At 45.9% G+C, this 27,605-nt stretch overlaps 1 protein-coding gene across 1 annotated transcript in view; it reads left to right on the forward strand.

Moving 5' to 3' along the window:
- Positions 1 to 6,575: 6,575 nt before the first annotated feature.
- Positions 6,576 to 27,605, forward strand: part of LOC140916799 (mitochondrial ornithine transporter 1) — a 34,754-nt gene continuing 13,724 nt past the window's right edge. The window contains exons 1-5 of the mRNA XM_073358667.2: positions 6,576 to 16,254; positions 20,323 to 20,557; positions 21,121 to 21,379; positions 21,732 to 21,872; positions 22,658 to 22,830. Coding sequence (XP_073214768.1) covers positions 20,488 to 20,557; positions 21,121 to 21,379; positions 21,732 to 21,872; positions 22,658 to 22,830 — 643 coding nt within the window. The 5' untranslated portion in view covers positions 6,576 to 16,254; positions 20,323 to 20,487. The remainder of the gene's footprint in view (positions 16,255 to 20,322; positions 20,558 to 21,120; positions 21,380 to 21,731; positions 21,873 to 22,657; positions 22,831 to 27,605) is intronic.

Raw genomic sequence — 27,605 nt, forward strand, 5'->3', positions numbered from 1 at the left:
AATTGCATTGCTGTCCTCATCCACAATGTGCAGAAACTGTCTAACCCTTGAGAGCTCCAACAGCATTATCCTTGGCATAGATGGCATTTCATTATAGAACTTTGAGTTGGTTGGAACCTGCCAATCTCAGCTTCAGGAGCTGGGCTTGGAGAATTCACTGAAGTTTGCGCCTTGCAGATCTCTTCAGACTCTTCTGGTGAGGTGGAAATAGGAAGAGCAGAACTGCTATTCCTGCTTCCAACACAGAGCTAGTAGAAGCTTTTTCTCTTGTTAAAATGTGGTAGAAACTGGAAATATGAGTATTCTGAGATGCTGTACCCTGAAGTCTCAAGCTCCTTGCGCCGTTTTGCTGTCTGGGAAGCAAACAGGCTGCTTCAGCAAGGGATACTTTTTGCTGGGGAGAAGGTAAGTGGTCAACATGAGACCATGTGTAACTTGCCAGAGCTATTAAATGAGAAGGGAGATCGAATCAGGACAGTTCCAAATGCCTCGCCCTAATGGGGGCAGGAGATTGAAACTGTATTGTCTCAAGTGCCAGTACACTGTTTGCAATGACTTTGCTTCAGTAGGTAGAAGCTTGAAATTATGATAACCCTACTTAACTAATCACAGAATTCCCAGGGTATGTTGTTTCAGGGTATAAACCAGCCTCCATGAATGGGGTGGCTAGCAAGAAGCCTTTCCTGGATCAGGCTATTCCATAACCACTGCTGCAGTGCTTCTTGCACCTTTCTCCAAAACACTTGGTACTGGACTAGATGGCCCTCTGAGCTGATCTAATATGACAATTCCTGTTTCTAACCATAGTGGAGAGGGTGGGTTCTGCAGCTACGTCATGTGCTGCTAAGATGTTTTTATTGGAACTGATGTAGTAGTTTTGTCACTTGTTTCTTTTTGGGTTACCTTGGCTTGGTAGGTATTTGAGGTCCTGGATTGTTGTGTAGTTGAGTTGTCTGGAAAGCTGCCTAATCTTTCCTCTGCACCCTACTGATGGGACAATAGGGTCATGTGTCTGAGTTACAGCTGATCTGTCCCACCTCTCTGCATAGGGCTGAAACAGGTACAATGTGGTGTGATCAATACCTAGAGTTTCTAACTTCATAATGTGTGTGGAAAGGCAAGATCAAATGTCTAGGTAATCTGATAACCTCTGCCATGCTACCTCTCTGCTTTTTTGCTTGTTACTGAACTGCAGAAGCAGGAGAAAAATGTCTTAGGAAAACAGGGACTGCTCAGGTATTGGAGTCAGCTGTTGTGACCTTTCCCTTCACCACAGTAATAATGTAAGATAAGGACTAGACTGGCTAACCTTTTTCTAAGAGTACAGGGACAAAAACAGGGTGTGAGGATGGCGGGGAAAGGGGAACTTAGCGCTGCTCAAAGTTCATCTTACAAGCCAAAAGATACATCCAGTGGCAGCTACGCAACTACAGGCCAAAACTCCTCTCTCTGGTACGTATGTTTGTGAGATAGCTTTATTCTCATTTGAATGTCTTTTAAAGCAAGCTGGGGAGCAGACTAAAAAACTGTCTGAGACCTTTACAAGGGAACTGTCAGGAGAAGTCAGTAACACAGGATTGTTATGCATGTCACTGAGAAGAAACTGCAGCAGAGACCAGTTGTGGGATAATTTCCAAGGGTGCTGTGCATTAGGTGGGATGTTAAGGACAGGATGACTTCAGAGCTCATGATGGATGCTGATGAGGTTTTGTTTTGTTAGGGGTCTCTCTACTGCTGACAGCTCAGAATAGGAATGGTGGCTGGAGATGCTGCAGCTGGGCTTACACTGTTAACTTATGCTCAAAAAAGTGGCTTTTAGTAAGAGGCCATCCAAGGAGCAGGACTTTAGAGAAGGATTTTTTTGCTTCTAACAAGCCAAACTCAACCTGCGTGCATAAGAACAGAGCATACTTTGCAATTATGTATCTGCTAGTAATATTGAAGACTTTGCAGATTCATAGATTCCAAGGCCAGAAAAGACCACTGTGATCTAGTATGACTTCCTGTATAACACAGGCCATAGAACTTCCCCAAAATAATTCCAAGACCAGAGCTTTTAGAAAAACATCCAACCTTGATTTTAAAATTGTTGGTGACAGAGAAGCCACTGTCACCCTTGGTAAATTGTTCCAGTGATTAATTACTGACATTGTCAAAAATGTACGTCTTATTTCCAGTCTGAATTTGTCTGGTTTCAACTTCCAGCTATTGGATTGTGTTATACCTTTCCTTTCTAAACTGTTCTCAAATATCAAATATATTATCAAATATTTGTTCCCCATGCAGATACTTATACACTGTAATCAAGTCACTCCTTAACCTTCTCTTTGTTAAGTTAAGTAGACCGAACTCCCTGAGTCTATTACTATAATGAATGTTTTCCAATCCTTTCATCATTCTCATGGCTATTCTCTAAACCCTCACCAGTTTATCAATGTCTGTCTTGAACTGTGGACACCAGACCTGTATACAGTATCCCAGCATGCCGTACAGTCGCAGAGAGAGATTAGACAAGGAAGGGTGAAACAATATCTTTTATTGGACCAACTTCTGTGGGTGACCGAGACAAGCTTTTGAGCCACACAGAGCTCTTCCTCAGGGCTTCAAAAGCAACACAAGGCCAGGTGGAACTGATTGTTTAGCATAAGTAGTTAGCACATATTGTAAGGGACCATTCAAGGTAGACTGGACCATTAACACCTCTGCAGTCATAGGACCAAAAGGAGAGGGGGGGTTAATGAGTTACACAAAGTTGTAAGAAGCCATACATCCAGCATCTGTTCAATCCATGATTTTTAGTGTCTAGCTAAATAATAAATTTAAGTTCCCAGGCTTGTCTTTTGAAAGTGCTGTGTAGGTTTCCTTTCAGGATGAGGACTGGTACATCAGATATAGAGTGATCGATTTGTGAAAAGTGTTCACCTGCAGGTGATGGTATTTTTGTCTTTTTTTCAATTTCCTGTGTGAGTTCATTCCAGAGCATAGTGATTGTCTGGTTTCACCCACATAGTTACTGGGACAATTCACTGGATAAGAGATACCACATGCTTGATAGGCATGTGCAGTTGTACCAGTTTCAAATACAGAAGTAAAATAACTTCTCTACTCCTAATTGAGATTCCTCTGTTCATGCATCCCAGGAGGGCATTAGCTCTTTTTTGGCCACAGTGTTCCACCATGACCCCCCAAAAATTTTCAGTCACTGCTTCCCAGGATAGAGTCCCCCATTTTGTAAGTATGGGTTACATTCTTTGTTCCTAGCTCTATGCAGTTGCACTTAGCCATATTAAAAAGCATATTGTTTGCTTGTGCCCAGTTTACCAAGTGATCCAGATTGCTGTGAATCAGTGACTTGTCCTCTTAATTAATTACCATTTTCCCCCAGTTTTTTGTCATCTACAAACTGAGTGATGATTTTGTTTTCTTCCAGGTCGTTAATAAAAAATGTTAAATAGTGTTGAGCCAAGAACAAATCTGGCAGGACCCCTCTAGAAACACCTACTTTATGATGATTCCCGATTTCTAATTCTATTTTTCTAATTCTATTTTGAGACCTATCAGTTAGCCAGTTTTAAATCCATTTAATGTGTGCTGTGTTAATTTTGTATCATTCTCCTTTTTTGATCAAAATATTCCCTAGTCAAACACCCTACAGAAGTCTCAAGTGTATGATGTCAGCACTACTACTTCTGTCGACCAACTTTGTAATCGGTCAAGCTAACTGGATTTTTTTATGAGAATCTGTTTTCCATACATCCATGTTGATTAGCATTAATTATTTTACCCTCCTTTCTTTCTTTATTAATTGAGTACTGCATCAGCTGCTCCATTATCTTGCTTGGAATTGATGTCTGGCTGACAGACCTGTAATTACTTAGGTCATTCAGTTTATCTTTTTTAAATATTGGTATAACACTTGCTTTCTTCCAGTCTTCTGGAGCTTCCCCCATGCTCAACATTAACAGTCCAGTGAGCCTCTCAGTCAGCTCTTTTTAAAAACTCTTGGATGCAAGTTATCCGGACCTGCTGATTTAAAAATGTCTAACCTTTAGTAGCTTCTGTTTACAATCTCCAGAGATACTAGTGGAATGGAATGAGTGTTATATGGTATGACTACAATCATCATTTTTTTCCCAAATACAGAACAAATATTTATTGAACACCTCTGCCTTTTCTGCATTACTGTTGGTAATTCTGCCATTTCTATCTAGTAATGGACCAGTACCACTGTCAGGATTCTTTTTGTTCTTTGCTGATCATCTGGTATGGAGGCCTCACCTGCATCAGTTCATAATACCTGGACCTCAGCAGGAGGAGACCAGTCATCACATAATTATCTAGAGTGGGTCTAGCCTGCAAAGAATTTCTGCCTCTGCTGAAGGATGCCTTCAGATTCTAAGGGCAATGCAATTGTCAAGTGTTGCATAAACCACCCGGGCAGTGCACATTCACCTCCTGGATGAGGCGGCCAGGAAGTTTGGGAAGTGATGTAGCTTCTCTCCCCCCCCCCCCCGCCTCACTGAGGCTTGGTCTGGGGAAGAGGAAGGTCTGACATTTTAGACCAGGTATCCGGAGCTGATTTTCATTTGGGCAGTTCTTTTAGATGAGCTCTGCACATTGGCACTATTTGCCATCTTCTCAAGGTAAGAATTCCTTAATTACTAGGTGAAACTGGCCACTCCCCCTTACACCCTCAGAGCCTCACTTGCGGGGAGGAGAGAGTGACTCTGGGATGGACACTGCTCTCCAGAAGCTCGCAATGCAAGCACCTTAATCCCACAAGTGTGAATGTGCAGAGGCTATGTGAAGAACTTCAGCAACTGGTAAGTAACCTTCATTTCTGTGTGTCCATCAGCATGAGCCCTACCAAGAGCATATTGCAGCAGTGTAGCCTAGAGAGATGACAAAGATGAGGACTGAAATGAGAGGGAAAATATAGTCTTTTGGCCACTAACAAGGTAAAGATATATTTCTGTTCTCTGCTGCTACCTGGGACTCCAAGAACAATAATGAGGTCTGGTAAGATTCCTAGATTGCCAGTGAAGTTTGTGAAGCACTGGTATTCGCCATCATCTGAGCAGGCGGGCAGAGTTCACCAGCTCCTCGAAATGCTTCTCACTGTCCATCAACATCACTCCAGTGTGCTCTTGTAGCCTTCATTCAGCTGTTAGAACAGAGCTGAGACTTGCCCAGCTGATGCCAATTATTTCCCTTGGCTCTGTACTGTGTACAAACCGTGTCTCATCATCTTTCTGGTCTCCTAAGACAGCTGCTGTTTAAGGATATTGCATCTCTTACTAGCACTGCTATTTTACATTTTATCTTCTTTAGAATCTTGGGCTCAGTACTAGATGTTCTTGGAGATTGTGCCCCTTGATTCAGAAAATTTTTCAGCTATAAGAAAAAGGTCTGATTTCTCATGAAAAGTTGTTTTGGAATAAGTATTTCCCTGTTGGCTTCTACAGTAAGTTCACTTATTTTCTCTGCTACAGTACTATCCTTTGTACATGTCCCTCATTCTTTGGTTTATGGGGGACTGTAGGCACATGTGCAGCCTTCCTTCTCCTAAATTTAAGAGGTTTTATTTTTTAACTTAATGTTTTTGGCTTACTGCTTTTTACACCTTGCCAGAGTTTGGGTCCTGACTGGTTTTAATTTGTTGAGGGAAGATTTCCAGGTTGTTGAATTCCTTTTTAAAAAAGCACTAATAAACTCCTGCCTGTCTCCACTTAGCCAAATATTCCCTACCCTCCTCTTCCCACCACAGCTATGCAAACTCTGCCTCTTGAGGGGGTCTTTTAAATATACTCCAGCCCACACATATGACTTTTTTTTACTTCAGGACACAGCCAACTGTTTATTTTGTATAGAAATGCCATACTGGACCAGATTCGTAGTCCATCTACTCTTGTGTCTTATCTCAGACATGTTTCAGAGTAGCAGCTGTATTAGTCTGTATCCGCAAAAAGAACAAGAGGACTTGTGGCACCTTAGAGACTAATAAATTTATTAGAGCACAAGCTTTCGTGGGCTACAGCCCACTTCATCGGATGCATAGAATGGAACATATAGTCAGAAGATATATATCTTGATTATCACTACAAAAGTTTTTTTTCTCCTGCTAATAATAGCTCATCTTAATTAATTAGCCTCTTACAGTTTGTATGGCAACTTCCACCTTTGTGTGTGTGTGAGAGAGAGCTATTATCAGCAGGAGAAAAAAAACTTTTGTAGTGATAATCAAGATGGCCCATTTAGACAGCTGACAAGAAGGTGTGAGGATACTTAACATGGGGAAATAGATTCAATGTGTGTAATGACCCAGCCACTCCCAGTCTCTATTCAAACTCAAGTTAATAGTATCTAGTTTGCATATTAATTCAAGCTCAGCAGTTTCTCATTGGAGTCTCAGAGTAGCAGCCATGTTAGTGTGTATTCGCAAAAAGAAAAGGAGTACTTGTGGCACCTTAGAGACTAACACATTTATTTGAGCATAAGCTTTCGTGAGCTACAGCTCACTTCATCGGATGCTGTAGCTCACGAAAGCTTATGCTCAAATAAATGTGTTAGTCTCTAAGGTGCAACAAGTACTCCTTTTCTCTTTGGAGCCTGTTTTTGAAGCTTTTCTGTTGCAAAATTGCCACCCTTAAGTCTTTCACTGAGTGGCCAGAGAGGTTGAAGTGTTCTCCTACCGGTTTTTGAACGTTATGATTCCTGATGTCAGACGTGTGTGTCCATTTATTCTTTTGCTGTCCGGTTTGGCCAATGTACATGGCAGAGGGGCATTGTTATTTAGAGCTAGTTAGTTAAAGTATAACATACTGGATCAGAAGGCTAAGGAGTCTGGTTTCAAAAGATGTGGCTCATGCCCAGCAGTATTCCCAGTGTCAGATGCACGTGCCAGATGCTTGGCATGTTTGGGAGAAGGGCATTCTCCCTCTAAATGTCTGATCTGCTCAATATTTGCCAGAAGGGCAAAGAAAGACAGAACTGGCTCCAGGCAATTCCATTGCAAAAAGCACTGATGGCAGCGGCCAGTTCTCAGAGACCAGCTTCAATTCCCCCTCTAACCAAATGAGCCAGGGAAAAGCGAGATTCCGCTTCTGTTTCAGACATAGGATCCAAGAGAGTTTAGGGTCCAACAATCTGTTTCCAGAGTTGTCCCGATTCAGAGAGACTTTGTTGCAGTACCGAGGAAAAATGTGCAGCCCTCATTGGGGTCGGCCTCATTACAAAGAGCTACTCGGAGGGAGAAGGACTTACCAGGAAAGAATCTCATAATGGAGCCAGGCTCTGATTGAAGATTTCAGTGCAGAGTTAGGAGTCATACCTCTATGGATCCAACACTATCTGATCCAGAGGAGCCTGTCCTGAGCGTGAGCTTTAAGGATCCAATTAAGAGAACTGAAGAGGGTTTGCTAACTAGCATGCCACCGCATAGCATTACAGTTAAAGCAGTAGTTCGTCAGGCAACTCCATTCATGGCTCCGTCGACAGTTGAGCTAGTACTGCGTCTCAGGACACGTCACATGAGGTACTACACCCAGTCAGGCTGACTGCTTCTCCGAGAGTCAGCAAAGAACAGGAAAGTGGCAGGAGCCCTGTGCTGCTGTCTTCTTCTAAGACCCCTTCAGGACCCCTGGAGAAGAACTTCTCTCTGCTCTCCTTTTTCAAGAAGATTATTGTCTCTGTTCCCATCAGAGCCGCAAATGGATTGGGGCCAGAAGAGTGATGCAGATTGCAGGTTAGAACCAGGAAAAAATTATTATAATCAGTTCACTGCAGCCCCACGGGAACCAACTGGCATAAAGGTATTTCCAGCCTGATCCATCAGTGGGGTTTTGACCTGAGTGGCAGGTACCTCCCTGGGCAAAGTGTTCTCACTGGCCATTTCTGGCACCTTATCAGGAAGGACCAATGTATAGGGTCAGACCTTCAGCAAAACAGTATGAGGAGGACCTTCAGTTGTCAGATCCAAGGGATAAGGACCAACCAATGCAGCTTACTCAGAACAAGTCGCATATGGAAATAGGTGAAATATTATCCGAGAAGGAGGAACTGGAGCTGGAAGAGTCTGATTCAGAATTAACGGATATGCCTTCTCTGGATGAAAATGTGAGGGTCCTCTCAGTGTCATCACCAGCGGAAGATGCTGTAGACTTTCATAAGTTAGTATCTTGAATGTTGAAAATATTACATATTCCTTCTGTTAGAATGCGATGATTGCTCCACAACATCTTCAAAATTTGAGGGGCAATGACTAGTCAACAAGTCAGACTTCTCTTGTTAGAGGGATTGCTTCAATCAGCAAAGGCAGTCTGGAAAACTCCCTCAACCACTCAGCCTGTCTAAGAAGGCAGACAAATTATATCAGTTCCCTCAAGAATGACTTGCTGTGTTTCATACTCATCCACCTCCTAATTTGTTGGTGTTTTGAAGTGGCACTTTATAGATTAAAAGGTGCCCAAGCTCACTCTGCTCCATTGAATAAGGAAAGGAAGAGGCTGGATGCATTAGGGAAAAAAATATTTTCGTCAGCTACATTAAATGTGCACATATTCAACTAATGAAGTTGGCAAAGCTAGGTACCAATACCATTTCTGGAACAAAAAGCCCTCTTTCCTTAATGTGCTCCCAGAGCAACACACGGTTATCAAATGCCATTTTGACTGAAGGACAGAATGTCATTAAGCAGTAGTTGAGAGCGGCTTTTGACTCCTCAGATACTTCAGCAAGTTCTGTAGCTTTGGCTCACTAAGGAGACATGGATGGGTAAGATCTCGTGAAGGAGTCTCAACAAAAAGAAGGATTGAGGACTGTCCATTTGAAGGAGAAGGTCTGTTTAGGATTCAGACTGATGAGGTACTAGAGAAGGGGAACAATGTAAGATCTACTGCCAAGGTTTCCTTAATACAGGGAAGAGGCTGTATTTGACTCCGTTACCCAAGTATCATTGGCAATACCCTCCTTCTTCATCTCCTTCACTTCATTACAATTATCAGAGAATTCCATATCACTGCCAACCTCAACATTTATACCCCACAACACCAGCTACAATAGAGGAAGACATTTAAACCTTGCAATAATAAAGGGAAAGTTTTTTTTGTTTTTTTTTTCCAATCTGTCTTCTATGGTTTCTCCAAGACACCAAATTTGACATAAGGACACAGAGCTTCAAACCAGTCCCCCTTGGACTTTATTTATCCACCGTTTGGGGACTGCTTGTCCTGTTTTTATTACCAGTGGGATTTGTTAATAATGGACAGATGAATATTAGAAGTTATTTCATGCAGTTATGCAATTCAGTTCAAAACCTTTCCCTCAGCAACCAACCTACTTCATATCTGGACAGAGATCAAAGTTATCTCAATTTGTTGAAAAAAGGAGGTTCTGTCTCTACTAATTAGGTGCAAGAGGTTTTACTTGCATTATTTTCTAATTCTAAAAAAAGATGGAGGGCCTTTGGATTGAAGGAGTTCAAACACTTATAGAAAGAAATTTCACTTCCGCATGTTGTCTCTAACTTCTATAATACCTTCTCTTTCCCTCCAGGATTAGTTCACAGGTCTGGACTTAAAAGGTGCATACATCCACATTTCTATAAGATCACGTCAGCAGAAGTACCTGTGTTTTGTTACTGGAGAGGACCATTTTCAGTACAAGGTCCTCCTTTTCGGGTTGTCCGCAGCACCCATTGTGCTTACAAAATGCCTGTCTGTTGTGGCAGCATATCTAAAAAGGTGGGGGTGTATGTATACTGTGAAAAGGTCGGGCCAGATGGCTATAGGAGAGTAATAGAAGGCAGATATATTAGCCCCAGGTTAAGTAGGTTCCTTTTTTCCTGGGTAAGGTAACAGGGAAGGCTCCAGAACAATCAGGAACCTTCTGGAAACAATTAAGACAGACAGGCTGATTAGAACACCTGCAGCCAATCAAGAAGCTGCTAGAATCAATTAAGGCAGGCTAATCAGGGCATCTGGATTTAAAAAGGTGCTCACTTCAGTTTGTGGTGCGCATGTGAGGAGCTGGGAGCAAGAGGCACTAGGAGCTGAGAGTGATCATGTGTACTGTTAGAGGACTGAGAAGTACAAGCATTATCAGACACCAGGAGGAAGGTCCTGTGATGAGACTAAAGAAGGTGTTGGGACAAGGCCATGGGGAAGTATTCCAGGGAGTTTGTAGCCGTTGCACAGCTGTTCCAGGAGGCACTCTAGCCGGCTGCATTCCACAGGCCCTGGGCTGGAACCCGGAGTAGAGGGTGGGCCCGGGTTCCCCCCAAACCTCCTAACTCCTGGTCAGATACAGGAGGAATTGACCTGGACTGTGGGTTCACGAAAATGGACAAACTGGGGGCTGCCGTGAATCTCCAAGGCGAGCAAATCTGCCAATGAGCGCAAGACCTACCAAGGTAGAGGAGGAACTTTGTCACAATACATGTACCTAGACAATGGGTTAACAAAAGCAGCATCCAGGGAACAGATCTTACTACATGTAAATCTAATATGTTCACTATTTGTCAGTCTGGGATTACATATAATTTGGGGGAAAGTCATGCCTAAACCATAGTCAAAGGATTCTTTTTATAGGAGCCATATTGGATTCAGCTGTGGGGAGAGCTTTTCTGAAAGAGGAGAGAGATGTCAAAATAAAAAGATGTACATGTCACCACCACCAAATACCAAGACAACTGATTGTTTTCTTCTTTTGGTTGCCAGGTCTGCTGTATCAACCACAGCACTGATTCCTTATGCTCATCTCCAGATGAGAGAACCTTCAGCAGTGGTTAGCAAAGAATTACAAATCAGATTTAAACAGCATGCATTGAAAAATATTAATTCCATAACATCATTAATGTGGTGGATAGATCATCATAATGCAATAATACATGCATCTACCCCAGGATGGGGAGCCTATCTGAACATCAAAATGTTGGTCAGAGATCATTTGTCACCAAAGGAAAGGAACTTACACATCAATATTTTAGAATGGACACAATCAAACTAGCCCTTAGGTCTTTTCTACCTCAACTCGGAAACAAAGCAGTTTCAGGTAGTAACAGACTATGACAAATAGGCACTTACCCTGTGAAATTATACAGGGAGGCCAAGAGTCTTTGTATAGAAGATGATAGTCATCCAGTAGCAATTCATGTAGCAGCGGAACAGAACGCCATTGCAGCAATAGGAAATTCTAGAGATATTGTTCCAGAGCAGACCGAGGCAAGGAATCAATATTGGATGCTTTCTAATACACTGGGATCAGGGTTTAATGTATGCTTTCCCCCCCATATTCTCTTATTTAGAGAGTGATAAGACAGGACAAAGCCTGGGTGATCTTAATAGCACCCATTATGGCCTAGACAACAGTGGTATAAAGATTTGATACATCTGTCAAAAGGATTAGTGGAACCTTTACCACAGACATCGGACTTGTCACAACAAACAGGGAAGGTCTATCATCCGGACCTTTGATCCCTTCTGTTGATTGCATGGGGAGTAGACCGTTAGCTGGACTAGAAGAAAGCCTTTAATTAGAAGTACAGCATGTACTATTATATTCTAGAAAAGAACCCACACAGAAATGCTATTGTCTTAAATGGAAAAGGTTTGTATTGTGGATTTCCATGTGTAATGTGGCTCGGTATGTGGCACCAATTAATTAAATATTAGAGTATTTATTGTATCTTAAGAAGACATTTCTTTCAGCATCTTCAGTTAAGGTTCATCTCTCGGCCATATCAGCATATCATGCATCTGTAGAGGGAAAATCAGTTTGTACTAATGATACAATTAAGGGGTTTGTAGAAGGCCCTAATAATTTGTATCCTTCAATAAAAACTCCTATGCCCTTCTGGGATCTTAATGTAGTACTAGCACAATTAATAAGACCTCCCTTTGAACCTCTGGAGAGCTGTTTCTAATTCATTTATCTGCCAAAACAGTATTTTTGATAGCAATCATTTCCGTAAGATGCATGTGAATTGCATTCATTAATGGCTGATCCACCATTTACTGTGTTTCATAAGGATAAAGAGGTTCTTTGCACTCATTCTAAGTTCTTACCAAAAGTAGTCTCTGATTTTCACATATATCAATCTATAATTTTTCCTCAAACCCCATACTCATTATGGAGAGCTAATGCTCTCCTCCCATCTAATGTGTGTAATTTATCTTTTTAGTTAGACAGGACTAAACAGTTTAGAGAGTCTTCAAAGCTGTTTATAGCTCATGGACCAAAAAACAAAGGAAAGGTATTTCTGTACAGACTCTCTGTAGATGGGTTAGATTGGGTATATATGAATCTTATAAATTGTCAGGATTATCCATTCTACAGGGCATCAGAACTCATTCAGTTAGATCAAAGGCAGCTTGCATGGCTCTCTAGACATGTTCCTATGTTAGAGAGAGATAGAGCAGCAACCTGGCGTTCTGTTCAACTTTTACTAAACCTTATTCTGTACACCTGCAATCTAGATTGGATGCAAAGTTTGGCAGGCAATCATGTACTCCTTGTTTAACTAGAACTCCAGCTCCCATTATCCTGGGTCCCAGTACTGCTTATTAATCTGTCCCATGAGTGGAAATATGCCCAGGACACCCAAAGGAAGAAGTTAAGGTTACTTCCCTGTAACCGAGTTTCTTCGAGACAGACTCTGCATATTCACGCTCCCCACCCATCATTCCCCACTACCTTGAAGTCCTACTTATCAGAGAACTTGGGATCCCAGGGGATGGAACCTAGGCAGTGGAGCAACATGCTCCTTTCTAAACCATTGCCCTAGAATGTCCAGAGTTCAGGGGTGTGTGGGAGAGGTAAGGCAGTTGCGTGGATACTCCAACGGCTATTGGTAGTAGAATTTTACTGTTCAGGCTTCACTGGTTGGCACATCCCAGGAGTGGGAATATGCAGAGGATGCACAAAGGACCTCGGTTACAGGTAAGTAAACTTACTTTCTTCTGAAACGTGGTGCTGGCAAATGTTAGAGAAAGGACACTGCACTAGAGAGACAGAAGATCTGAGCCAGAATGCCTCTTCCTATTGTCTGTATTCCTAGTCTGACTGTGTTTAGAGAATCCGCTTCCTGTGCCTTAGCATCATGCTCGCAGGCAGGCAAGTCTAAATAGTGCCACCACAGAGGGAAGCCAAAACACTAATTTTTCTGTTTAGTGTCCAGGGTATACAAATTAATCTCTTATCTGTATACAGAGGGAGCCACCTATAGAGGAGAGAGTGAATCAGAGCAGGGAAGTGTTGATAGCGATGATGCTCTAGGGGAATTGGTCCTTATTATTACAGTTCCAAGGAAAAGAAAATATGGAGCCTAACAATCCTTAGCCCATCCTTAGAATGGAGTCCAAAGCCACCAGAATCAGGGTGTCAGGACGTAGGTTGTGCAAGTGCCCAAGAAAGTAACTACATGTTTTTATTTGTCAATTCTGGAATTAGAAATGGGAGCTGGATCACGTAAGCCAGGCATTCACATTAGATCACCTAAGCCAATGGTTTGCAAATTGGTCTGCAGAATGCTGGCTAGCCACATGATATTGACTTGCCTCCTTTTCTCCCGATATCAAATTACATTAAAAGAATCTAAAACACCTTAAATACTTTCCTAATATCACTCTTCCATGTCAGCAATTATCCTCAGAGATCATACTGCATCACTAGAGGGAGGGGAGATGGGTCTATGCAATAATGACTGGGAGAGCAGATGTCCATAAAACAATTTGCACATTGAGGTATGGTCCACTCCATGACAACTCCCTGACTGGCGCAACTACTGCTCCAGAGGCCAGTGCAGAGATGGTCCCTGAAGCTGGGTGCCTCAAAGTGAACTGCCTAAACCAATTAATTTTAGTCCCCCATTCACCAGGCAAACTTTCCAATCATTAATGGGAAATAGCTTGAGCAAGCCCTGCAATATTCTAATCTCTGGTTCTCTTTGTGTCACTTAACTTGCATTCATTGAGTTCTGGCTTTCAACTCACACTGCTCCCTAGAGAAATTCCCAACTGTACGGTGAAGGTATTCTAGGAAGGTAAGAGAATTTAGTCTCCATGTTCATTACTTCTAGTTCTGCACTTCCCTTACTTTTCCATCAATGGAGCTTTCTTTCCCTGGAACAATTACTCAGAGGAGGCAGACAGGACTGATTGTTCTGCCTCTGTATAGGCTCCGGGGTCTCTATCCTGTAATGACCCTTCTTCACATCAATGTTTCTATGACCATGGCTGCTCATTCACTGTACACTGTCTGGGGTTCATCACTCCCATTTCATCTTGGGCATGGACTGAAATGATCAGAGTCCTCCCAATACGCACCCAATGAGCCTTGGTCATTGAGACACCACTCACTGTACACTGGAATGACAGCAGCTGTAAAACAGCTGGCTGCTTGCACCCTTGTCATTAACTCCTTGTAGCGCTGCAGCTCTGCTCAGCCGAAGGTGGTGTCAGATGTCACCAGTGTGGTGCTCTGCTCTATCCAATGTTGATAACAGTTGGCTGCGTGTGTGTGTGTGCTCCCTGTGTGCTGTCTCAGCTCTACGCAGATAGCTGGCACCCCAGATGTTGAGCAAACCGCCCAATGACCACAGACTCAGATAAGGTACGAAGGCACCCGGCCAGGTTTATTGCCAAACGAAACACAGTCTCTAGCTCCCCAGATCAGCTGTCTACAGTTCTGCTAGTACTTATGTGCTCCCTGACATTGGACCGGCTCAGTCAGTGGCGGGATTTACCACTGCCCCCTACACCAGACCAAGACAACTCCCCAGGGATGCGTTCTTATACACAGGTACAAACAAGTTACACATCACTCCTGACGTATTGAGGTGCAACCCCTCTATGTAGCAAGGTGCCGCCTCTCACCTTGTACATGTTGGTTCGAACAAAGCAACCGTATCCATCATACTGCCCTTTTGCCCGTCTTTAGGATGGGTCAGCCTGTTCCTTGTTATCTGTGGAATGTGCAAATATCGGAGTGTTGTGGTACCTTTTAGGTATGTGTATTTTTGCAACGTCAGCCCTCTTCTTGCCAGCTTCTGTGAGCGGGGCCTGCCTTTTGCTCACAAATTAACTTAGCTTTATATTAGCAAAGTCTGGACCATTACTTTAGTTCAGGCCTTAGGCATCATACCGGCCCCCTGATACAAGGGTTAATGTTTTAGGGCCTCATCTTACTACAGAAGGCACTGTAAGCTCCATCAATCAGGGGGCTTTGCATGTGTATTTTTTTGTTTTTACCTTAACTGTGATTTTAACTGTACTTGGTCTTCTGTGGGCTGAGTTGGGGGTTATGGATGTTCAAGGGTACTTTGTTATTTGGCTTTTAGGTTTATTGGGTTATTTTCTGACTGACCCTCAAGAGTATATACTGAGAGGGCTCAAGTTACTTAATGGCAGCTATCCGCCTGAACAGCTTGTGCCTGTAAATATGTCTGCTGAAGGGCATCTCACAGTTGGCCCTGTCCTGCCTCTCTCATTTGCACAACCTCCTAGCTGGAACTTAGTGCCATCTTTTGCGGGGAATCTGGCTGCTGGGACAAGCAGAGACTATTCCACTCCAACAGCTAGTAGTTACCTGTTTAGGAATGTCAAGTGCCTCCAACGAGCATTGAGGAAGCTGCTTCCACCATCCTTATACATCTGCTCTACAGAGAGAAAAAGGACTTATTTGAACTAACTTGATTGATAGCGTGCAGTACAAATACCTTGTAAGACTTTTAAAGGCCTCTGCCAGACCTACTAGATATGAAGAGAGGTAGCACTGGCCAGAGAAAGAGAACAGTCTGTATTTAGAAATGAACAGTTCAACCATGTAAAGATGTTGAATCTATAAAAACTGCCACATTAAACTTGTTTCCTCCTAGAAGTCATGGGAACCCACCAAAGTTCTGAAATAGGATGGGATCTTCTTAGCCTCAGTTGTTTGATTTGTCTATTTAAACCGCTTTCCCTTTTTGAGTTCTGCTGTTTTTATAGAGATTCTAGTTGCTCATGAAAGTATGGTTCTCACTTGGCCTTCTACATGTGTGAAGCCAAAGGACTCTTATCATTATTTTGAAAAACTTGTGCTATTTGTGGGCCCATGATGTTGTACCTCTTGCTTTAAAAACACAGTAGGAATTAATCTAAAACCAAATTGATAAAGAACATTAAAGACTCATGTCGTTAACAGGTTTTGAACTTGCTAGCTTTGAAATGTGACAGATACACGAGATTCCTACATCCTATTTGCAAAGCGGCTTCTCGGGTTAGTATACCTGGAACCTTTGAGGCCATGGTATGGCTCACATACTGGGAGGGAGGGGGGAAGGATGGGCACATTCAGGAAAAAACACCTCCCGCACTGCAGCCAAGGGGGAGAGCAGGGAAAGCTCTGTGATTCTCCGAGAGGGAGAATGCACCCACTGATTTAATGTTTTGAGCTATCTACTTCACCATATGTGGGCAGGTATTAGAAGGACTAGTGCAGAACCCACTTTCCTCCTCAGGGACACGTCTCTCCTTTGAACCCTGTACTTTCTGGTCACTGCTGAGTATCTTATTGGGTGCTGGGAAGTGGGTGGCGTAAGCCTGCCCACAGCTAAAAGCCCCCCCCTCCTCCCCAAGCCTGTGGAGGAGATACTGAGCCCAGAACTCAACTAAATTCGGGGGACAATAAAGGAAAAAAACAGGAACAGGCGTGAGGATCAAAGGGCCAAAATTAGGGAACCTGAAGGGGACACCGAGCAGAGAACCCCAGACAGTGCCCACTGCTCCTCAAAGGTATCCAAGGAGCCAGCAGATGTGGCCCAAAGGAACTCTGCCTGGATGTGTGAACAGATAAGGGAACTAAACCAGGTCCCACAGTCACAGAGCACTCCTCCCCCCCCCCCCCAAACCAGCCTCCTCTCCCTGGTGTTATAAATGGCTGGCCATGGTTGGGAGGAGGTTGACAAGGTGGTCCTGACGCTTTGTGGGGCCATGGATGGGGTGTGCATAAATAAACAGGTGTGGGGAAAAGTGCCTCAATAAGAGGTTCTGGAGAAGCCGGAAGAGGGGCTGCAACCTGGCGCACTGCAGGTAGACATGCGCCAGGGTCTCCCTCCCACCGCAAAAAGGGCAGACGTTGGGAAGTCACGGCTGAGTAAATGGGCCTGAAATATGTTCCCGGGCCACCTGGGGCATCAGGTTTGGCTGGAAAGCAGGGAAGAAGTCTGCAAATTAAAGCCGAGCTGGAATTTAGTAGTGTCTGGCAAATTATCCTCCCTCACACTCTCAGTCTCAACCTCTGCCTTGACAGGCCTGCGCAAACAGCCCCCACCAATGTCCCTTCACATCTCTTTGTCTAAAGAGTTTATATTGCGGCCCATCACCAGAGTAATCGGAACAGCTCCCAGGTAAAAGCAATAGCAAAGTCCCTAGTGGACTTCATGCACCCCCCACGATTCCCCTTTGCCCCAGTACAGCCATGAAACACCCCTACTGCCCCGATACCTCTTTATTCGCTCCGCTCTCCCCAGTCCCCACTGTACAGCCCTCCACTTCCCCTTTACACGCACACCTATTAGACTCCCTGGCTTGATACTTCCAGTACATACACCCACTACTCCCGTCTGCCAATGCCCTTTTAAACACATCCCCACTGCTCCCTTCTGTGGACAAATTGGAGGGATGTGGACAAATTGGAGAGAGTCCAGCGGAGGGCAATGAAAATTATTAGGGGGCTGGGGCACATGACTTAGGAGGAGAGGCTGAGGGACCTGGGGTTATTTAGTCTGCAGGAGAGAAGAGTGAGGGGGGATTTGATAGCAGCCTTCAACTACCTGAAAGGGGGTTCCAAAGAGGATGGAGCTCAGCTGTTCTCAGTGGTGGCAGATGACAGAACAAGGAGTAATGGTCTCAAGTTGCAGTGGGGGAGGTTTAGGTTGGATATTAGGAAACACTATTTCATTAGGAGGATGGTGAAGCACTGGAATGGGTTCCCTAGGGAGGTGGTGGAATCTCCTTCCTTAGAGGTTTTTAAGGCCTGGCTTGACAAAGCCCTGGCTGGGATGATTTAGTTGGGGGTTGGTCCTGCTTTGGACTCAATGACCTCCCGAGGTCTCTTCCAACCCTAATCTTCTATGATTCTACGATTCTGTGATTCTGCCCTGATCCCCCACCACACACCCCTCCACTACCCTGATAGCCTTTTACCACTGCCAATACCTGCCATACCCCCTACTGTCCTGACACCCCTTTACCCACACCTCCACTATCCACTTTACCCACTGCATCCCCGCACATACATCCATTGTCCTGCTACCTCTTTGTACAACACTGCTCTCCCCTGATACTCTTTAAATACATCCCCACTCCCCCTTCTGCCTGGATCCTCTACTGCACAGCTCTTCACTACCCTGATACCCCTGCCCCCACAACCCCCATCTGCCCACACGCCCACTGCTCCATCTTCACATACACACACACACAAACACACACTACCCCTCTTCTACAATACCCCCTGCACTGAGACACGCTACCCATCCTCTGCCCTGCTACACCCTGTACACATACCCACTACCCCCCTCTTCCTCACTACACCCCATACACACTCCTGCTACCCACCCTCTGCCCCGCTACACCCCGTACACACTCCTGCTACCCACCCTCTGCCCCGCTAGATCATACACACTCCTGCTACGTGCCCTCTGCCCTGCTGCACCCCGTACACACTCCCAATATCCACCCTCTGCCCCACTACACCCCATACACACTCCTGCTACCCACCCTCTGCCCCGCTACACCCCGTACACACTCCTGCTACCCACCCTCTGCCTCGCTACACCCCGTACACACTCCTGCTACCCACCCTCTGCCTCGCTACACCCCGTACACGCTCCTGCTACCCACCCTCTGCCTCGCTACACCCCGTACACGCTCCTGCTACCCACCCTCTGCCTCGCTACACCCCGTACACGCTCCTGCTACCCACCCTCTGCCTCGCTACACCCCGTACACGCTCCTGCTACCCACCCTCTGCCTCGCTACACCCCGTACATGCTCCTGCTACCCACCCTCTGCCTCGCTACACCCCGTACACGCTCCTGCTACCCACCCTCTGCCTCGCTACACCCCGTACACACTCCTGCTACCCACCCTCTGCCTCGCTACACCCCGTACACGCTCCTGCTACCCACCCTCTGCCCCGCTAGATCATACACACTCCTGCTACGTGCCCTCTGCCCTGCTGCACCCCGTATACACTCCCAATATCCACCCTCTGCCCCACTACACCCCATACACGCTCCTGCTACCCACCCTCTGCCCCGCTACACCCCGTACACGCTCCTGCTACCCACCCTCTGCCCCGCTACACCCCGTACACGCTCCTGCTACCCACCCTCTGCCCCGCTACACCCCGTACACGCTCCTGCTACCCACCCTCTGCCTCGCTACACCCCGTACACGCTCCTGCTACCCACCCTCTGCCCCGCTACACCCCGTACACGCTCCTGCTACCCACCCTCTGCCCCGCTACACCCCGTACACGCTCCTGCTACCCACCCTCTGCCTCGCTACACCCCGTACACGCTCCTGCTACCCACCCTCTGCCCCGCTAGATCACATACACACTCCTGCTACGTGCCCTCTGCCCTACTGCACCCCATATACACTCTCACTACCCCCCTGTGCCCCGATACCTCCACACATACCCTCTGCCCTGGTACCCTGTTACACACACCCACTGCCCCAGCACCATCTGCATGCACTCCGAGCCCAAAGCTGCTCCAGGGAAGTGCAGCACCCCTTAGCAATCCCAAGTTGTGCCCCTGGCTACTTCTCTGCCCACTACTGCTTCCTGATCCATTCCGTTGCAGCTGAGGCAGGACTCAGCTGCTGCCAACAATGCTGAGGTGCCATGCCACTCAGACCCGGGTCAGTGGGGCAGACCGGCTCCCCCATCCAGGCCTTCTCCCACCAGCCCTGTGCCCCACTCCAACCTGCCTAGTAGCCTCAGTCCATATGCCCTCCACAGCCTCTGCGTCCCACAGCCTCCGCAATTCTTTCCCACCACCCAATAGCTCCCCCTACCTCTGTGCTCCCTCCAGCCGCCCTACATGCCCTCCAGCCTCTGTGCCCACAGCCCCCTCATATCTCCACAGTCCCTGTGCTCCCCACAACCTTCCGTGCTCCACAGCCCTTGTCCTACCCCAGCACCCACAATAGCCTCCTTCACAGCCCCCACAAACTTCCCAATCCCTATGTCCCTGACTCGAATCCCTCTTTCAAATCTGCACCTGGTCCTCCACCCCAAATACCCAGATATCTCAGAGTTGCTGTTTGCTTCCCAAAGGTACAAAGAAAACTTGATCAATATGGTTCTTCAGCAGGCTGGCCTCTTAAGCCTGTTGCTTCTGCTCTCTGCTGCCTGCCCTGCTCTCTGCATCACTGAGCTGGTAGTGGGTTGATTTGCAGCCTGGTTCCTGCTCTAGGGTCCAGCGTGGTCCAGTTCGCTGAGATGTCTGCAGACACAGCCAAGTCCCACCCACTGGTACAAGCACTGGTTCACCTCACTGCAGGGGCAGCAGGTGAGTCTGGGAGCTGGGGCCTGTCCTCTGCAAGGGGCGGAGGGCATTGGTAGGTAGAATCATTTGGGAGCATATCTGGGTTCCTCAGAAGGGCAAGATACCAGGCTGGGGAGAAGGGGAGCCCTGACCCAAATGCATGGATAGGGCCCCCACAGGAAGAGCGGTGAGGCCTGGAAGGCAGCAGGAGTTGGACCTGAATCCCTGAAATAAGGCAGAACCACAGTTCAGGAGCAAGTTAAAACTTATCGGGGGGAGGAATTCTAGCTCAGAGGACACCTGCAATCCTGGGCCTCTCAGCTGTGGGAAGAGGAGACTTACAACCTCCAGCACCTGGCACTGAGGTACCCTGGGGCTTTGCCCTGGGTGGGGCGGTGTATGTGTGAAGAACTGGTCCTGAGGTAGCTTGGGGGTTTGCCCTAGGAGGGTTAAGGGGACACTGAGGTACCTGGGGGCTTTGCCCCAGGGGCTGGGGGTGAAGGACTGGCATTGAGGTGCTCTGAGGCTTTGCCCCTGGAGCAGAGGCAAAGGGGGGCACTGAGGTGACTGTGGGTTTGTCTCTGCAGGCGGGGTGGCATGCGTGGTTAGTGGGCAGCCCTTTGACACAATCAAGGTGAAGATGCAGACCTTCCCCACCATGTACCGGGGTTTCTTTGACTGCTCAGTCCGGACATACCAGCAGGAAGGGCTGCCCGGGCTGTACCAGGGCACCGCCCCAGCCCTGCTCGCTAACGTGGCAGAGAACGCAATGCTGTTCGCTTGCTATGGCTTCTGTCAGCAGCTGGTGAGGCAGCTGTTTGGACTGAGCAGTGTGCTGGAGCTGAGGTATGGCCTGGCCCTGCAGGCGTGTGGCATGGGGACACCTCAGGAGGCGGAGCAGCGTGGCAAGGCTGCTGTAAGCCCCATTGCAGGGCTCAGGTTGGGGGCACTTGGGGCAGCATTTAGGGTGATGCCATTTTGGGAAGCTGAGTCGCCCATGTTTTCCATCTGTGACGGCCCAAGAGAAGGCTGTGGGGATGTCCCTGAGCAAAGGGATAGTCAGGGTTGGGGAGGCAGGTCACATTCCTCTTCTAGGGTAGTGGTGATGAGGGCCTCTGCTTGGCCCTCTGCAGAGCCTGGGCCTGTGCGGGGCGAGCTTCAGCTCTAACATTTGTGTTCTTGGGCCCTGTGGTGCCAGCAACCTGCAGAGTGCGCTTGCCGGCTCGTTCTCTTCTGTGTTTTCCTCTATGGTGCTGTGCCCTGCGGAGTTGGTGAAATGCCACATGCAGGCCTTACCTGAGATGAAGGTCACTGGGCGAACAGCACTGGCATGTCACAGGTACATCGCAGCCCCTTGGGAAGCAGGCCAGGCTTTGGTGAATTACACACAGCCCTGGTGGAAGGTTTGTGAGTGAGGCAGCAGGTCTGAATTCCCTCTTGCCCAGGAAGATGAGGGTGTCACACTGCCCAGCTGACTAGAACTGACTTGGTGCTAAACCCAGGCATTGCAAACGTTCTTTGTGCTTACTGGGTGGGGCCCTGCAGCTTCCTTCTGTCCCTCCTGGCCATACTGCCTGCCTGTGGGTCTGCATGCCACAGCATACCCGAAACCTTCCTCTATCACAACCAAACATCCTCCTCTACTTCCTGGCCACTGTATTGTGGCTGAGCTGGCAGCCAACATCTCTCCCGTGGCACAGTGCAGATCATTGCTGCTGTGGTTGCCAGGCTACCCAGCTCTCCTGTTTTTGTGCCTATGTCCCAAATTAATCCCAGGTTTCCAATGGACAATTTGTGGAGAACATTTGCAAATGAGGGAACAAGGGAGGTCAGTGGATGATACTCCAGAGCCCACTCTGATACATGAGTTTAAACCAAGTCTTCCCTACTCCTTTCTTCGTTCCCCCTCAAATTCTGCCTCTAGCACGAATGCTGGAATGTGACCAGTTTGGCCTGGAAAACGAATCTGGGATTCAGTCTCAGTGAGAATGTGGGGTAATATGGCATGGCTCTAGGTTGACTGATCATCCTGGGTTGGTAAAGGTAATGCTAAGTGTCGTTATGTTTTCATTTCTGGCCCTTATGGTCCGAGTTTGGGTACATTGCCTGTGTTCTCTCTTGCAGCTCTACCTGGGCTACTGTGAAAAATATCTTTCAATCTGAGGGCCTGCTGGGATTTTTCCAGGGCCTGACCAGTACTTGGCTACGGGAGGTGCCTGGCTACTTCTTCTTCTTTGGTGGCTATGAAGTCAGTAGAAGCTTTTTCACCCAGGCTGGCCAGTGCAAGGAGGATCTGGGTGAGTAGAGCTGGATGTGGGCAATAAAAAGGGAGTTTCGGCATCATGGCCTTTGCAGAGGAGTGGTGAGGAATTGTGTCATTTTGAGCAAGGCCAGAACTAGGATCTGGTTGTTTTCACAATGAAGTAGTGACCAGTATCGATACAGCTCTGACCACTCCAGTGGGGGTGGTGTGCTGTGGAGGTATGAGCTTCAGACTGGTGACAGAAGCAGAAACATTTTATGCAGAATGGACAAGGGAGAGTCCCTGGTACTAGTAGATGGACACCAAATCAATTTGAAGGAGGGGATGGGGAACTTCAGAAGCAACCCATACATGTCACAATCCCAGGCTCCAACCCTCCTGGAAGATTTTAACTCCCCAGTTTTTTATTTATAACATTGCCCCTTGGCCCAAGCAGGTTCTTGCCAAGTTTTTTCATTAGGAGAAGAAATTGATTATACAAGTCAGGGATTTCTTTGGTGCAAACCTGTTTATTTACAACGATTGCCCCGAAAGTCCTATTTCCCAGAATACCATAGGAACAAACAATACGTGGGACTTTCCTTGCCCAGAAACCCAGTCCTGCTTCTCCAGCTCTTTCTCTGCTCCCTCTCTGGGTCATGTTAACAGTGTTTCTCTGGCTTTCTCCTGATGACACTCACAGCTCCACCAATCAATGGCACAATCTCTGTATTTTCAATCAGTCCAAGAGAAACCCCTCTTACTTTCCCTGAGCTAGTTCTTGTTCAGGACTTCCTACATGGGCCAGCACCTTGGCTGGTGGCATTCAATACATAAAAGGTTTTTACAAGGAGGAGGGAGAAGAATTGTTCTTCTTAACCTCTGAGGCTAGGACAAGAAGCAATGGGCTTAAATTGCAGCAAGGGAGGTTCAGGTTGGACATTAGGAAAAACTTCCTAACTGTCAGAGTGGTTAAGCACTGGAATAAATTGCCTAGGGAGATTGTGGAATCTCCATCATTGGGGATTTTTAAGAGCAGGTTGGACAAAGACCTGTCAGGGATGGTCTAGATAATCCTTAGTCCTGCCATGAGTGCAGGGGGCTGGACTAGATAACCTCTCAAGGTCCCTTTCAGTCCTATGATTCTATGATTCTTTTGTTCTAGCTATCTTACTCCACAAAGGAGCTTAATTGCTTCTCCCATTTAGCCTGAATGAAAGGTAGCTAGCACGTTAATCGGGTTCAGCAATGTCTATGATTGCCCACAGATCAAACATGCTGGCCAGAAGCCCCCATAGCCCTCCAGCACACCACTCCATCTCAGGCCTGGTCTGCACTGTGAAAAATCCAAGATGAGAGACCCAAATTCAGATCCCTGCTCTACCTCAGGCTGAGGGGGGACTTGAACCCAGGTCTCCCACAGCCCAGATAAGTGCCCTAGCTCAGTGGTTCTCAACCAGGGGCACACGTACCCCTGGAGGTATCCAGAGTTCTGCCGAGGTTACATCAGCTCACCCAGATATTTGCCTACTTGTACAACAGGCGACATAGAAAGCATTAGTGAAGTCAGTACAACCTAAAATTTCATACAGACAATGAATTGTTTGTACTGCTCTATGCTATACACTGAAATGTAAGCACAAGATTTATATCCCAGTTGATGTATTTTATAATTATAGGGTAGAAATGAGAAAGCAGTAATCTTTCAGTAATACTGTGCTGTGACACTTTTGTATTTTTAGGTCTGATTTTGTACGCAGGTAGTTTTTGAGTGAGGTAAAACTTGGGGGTACGCAAGACAGAGCTGACTCCTGAAGGGGCACAGCAGCCTGGGAAGGCTGAGAGCCCCTGCTCAAACCAACCGGTTAAAAGATATCATGGAGGCAGCAGTAGTGGCTGCTGCTGATGATTGTGAATCTAGCCCTTTAAAAATGCCCAGAAACAAAATGTTTAGATTTTCCAGACCTGCTGAGAACCAAACTCAATTACTCACCCAGCTGTACTGGGGACCCCAAATCCAGTGAAGGATTCATTTACTAGAACTTCTGCTATTGTTACAGCCTCTTGGGTTCCTTATTGGATAAACTTCAGGGCACTTTGTAAAGCAGCTGAGCAGCTGACCTGTTCTGCACAGCCTCAATTTTCCTTTGGTCAGTGGAAATACCTCCTCACTGTCTGTGTGTGCTGGTTAGGTTACCTTTTTGGAACAACTCACATTTTTTTGGGTTCAGTTTCAGATTGGCAGCTTTAAGCTTATCACAGACCATTTGTAGATGTGCGGGTTTCTATTCAAAGGTCTTTCCATATACCGAGATATCATTTAGGTATAACACGCATTTTGAGAGAGGCATGCCATGCAGTACCTTCTCCATAAGCTTCTCAAACATGGCTGATGCATTACACAAGCTGAAAGCCATCACTTTAAATTGCCACAGGTCCTGTTCTGTTCTGAAAACAGTCTTTTCCCTGTCCTTTGGTTTCACTTGCCAATACTCATTTTTAAAATCCAGTGGGGAAAAACAGACTGAATTTGCTGCAGCATACTATCACCTATTTGTGGCAATGGGTAAGAATCCTTCAAAGTGACTTAATTTAGTTTTCTATAGTCCACATAGAATGTGATGCTGCCATCTTTTTTCTTAACCAGAACCATGAGTGAGGCCCAAGGACTGGTCGAAGGCTCAATTATGTCTTTGTGATACATTTCCTTAATGATCTACAAAGCCTCCCCATGCTAATTTCCCCCTACTGTTACTCACACCTTCCTGTCAACTGTTTGAAATGGGCCATCCTGATTATCACTACAAACGTTTTTTTTCTCTTGCTGATAATAGCCAACCTTAATCGATTGATCTCATTAAGAGTTGGTATGGCAACCCCCAATTTTTCATGTTCTCTGTATATCTATATATCTTCCTACTGTATTTTCCACTGCATGCATCTGATGAAGTGGGCTTTAGCCCACAAAAGCTCATGTTCAAATAAATTTGTTAGTCTCTAAGGTGCCACAAGTACTCCTAGTTTTTTTTCCTGATACAGACTAACACGACTACCACTCTGAAACCTCTTCTCTCTTAGCAACTGATAGTCAGGTGGCTGTTTAATGCGTGAGTTTTCCCCAGTATCAATCTTGTGCTGGACCAGTGCAGTATAATCTCTGCCTTTGATGGAACTGGAGAATAACCTCTGATTTCTAACCAAAAAGTGTCTTAGATCATTCTGCTGCTTCTCCTTTAAATCTGAGGTACTGCATTGGAACAAGTCCAGTCAAAATTCTGGGAACTTACCTTTATTTCCATCCCCTTGTAGTTTTCTTCTACAGTCACATTTACTAGATCTGCTGGTTCCCATTTTGCAACAATGGTTCCCTTTTTTACTTTTTTTCAGAAGCATTTGGCAAATGAACAGGAATCCATTCCTGCTTCAGATCCACAATAACTTTAGCAGCTAAAATTTCCCCCAAGACCATAGGTCTTAATGCAGATCTCAACCAAACCCCATCTTTTCCTTGCTGGAATGCTACCACAGCATGTAGCTGTTGTTATGGTTTCTGACCCCCTGGAGGCAGAACAATTTGTTCACTGCAAACCAATTGCCTATAAACAATTTTTAAAATCTGGGCCACCTCTTTGAAGGGAATTTCCAGACTGAATTTGCAGGACTCCTTTCCTGTCATTGATTCCAGCAGTTGGACATAATAAAATCCAAAACAACTCGCTCATTGACTAGCTCAGCTACCCAACATCTTGCTCAAATTGCAGAGGTTCAGTTTTCAAACCTAGTTTTCCCCATTTTTGGACAAGTGCATGTTCCCATCACTGTCTCCATTTGAGATCAGTTTTTGGTTCCCTATTTCCTAACATTACTAGCTTGTCTAGTCTAATAACTTATGTGTGAGCCACTGTCCGCTATTCTTGTGCATTTCACAGATCCTATTACATACTCAATAGCCATACTCCTATTATGGTTGTTCAGCTGCCCAGATCTAATCAAAAACTGTGGGAGTAGTTCTTGTTCCTCCAAGGTTTGCACTTTCAGGTTGGTGTCCCACATTTCCCAAACTGGGTAAGGGACTTTCATTAGGTTCTCGGGATGCTCTGTCCTGGGCTGCCTTAAATTTATAATAACCCTTCCTTTTGTAGTCAATTTTTTCACAGTACCAGCATTTAACTGAATGGCTTCCCTTATTTTTTGCATCCTTGCCAATTTCCTTTCTTTTATAAACCACATTAAGCATTTTTTTTCAAAAAAAGAAAAGGAGGACTTGTGGCACCTTAGAGACTAACCAATTTATTTGAGCATAAGCTTTCGTGAGCTACAGCTCACTTCATCGGATGCATACTTTCATGCTTTGTGTGTATAAAAGATCTTCTACACCTTCCACAGTATGCATCCGATGAAGTGAGCGTAGCTCACAAAAGCTTATGCTCAAATAAATTGGTTAGTCTCTAAGGTGCCACAAGTACTCCTTTTCTTTTTGCGAATACAGACTAACACGGCTGTTACTCTGAAACCTGTCATTTTTTTTCAGTTGTTGGATCATGTCATGAACCACATTAGAATCCTCTTTCCCATCATGCATATTAGACACAAAGCTGTACTTACAGGGTTCCTGGTGATCAGCTTCCATCCTCCTCACTAACGTCTGCTTCCTCTTCTGGTGGGCTGCTGCAAGGAAAGAGTCAAGTTCAGAGGCAAATTCCACAGCCTCTCAGAGTGACCTTGGCCTTCTTTCACTGATCTTAATCTGCAAATCCACATCCATCTGAGCATCTATAACTTGGTGCATTCCTAATGTATTCTAGAAGTCCTCCTGGCATCTAGATATGC

This window comes from Lepidochelys kempii, chromosome 9 (assembly GCF_965140285.1).
Source record: "Lepidochelys kempii isolate rLepKem1 chromosome 9, rLepKem1.hap1, whole genome shotgun sequence".
In the NCBI taxonomy this organism is placed as follows: Eukaryota; Metazoa; Chordata; order Testudines; family Cheloniidae; genus Lepidochelys; species Lepidochelys kempii.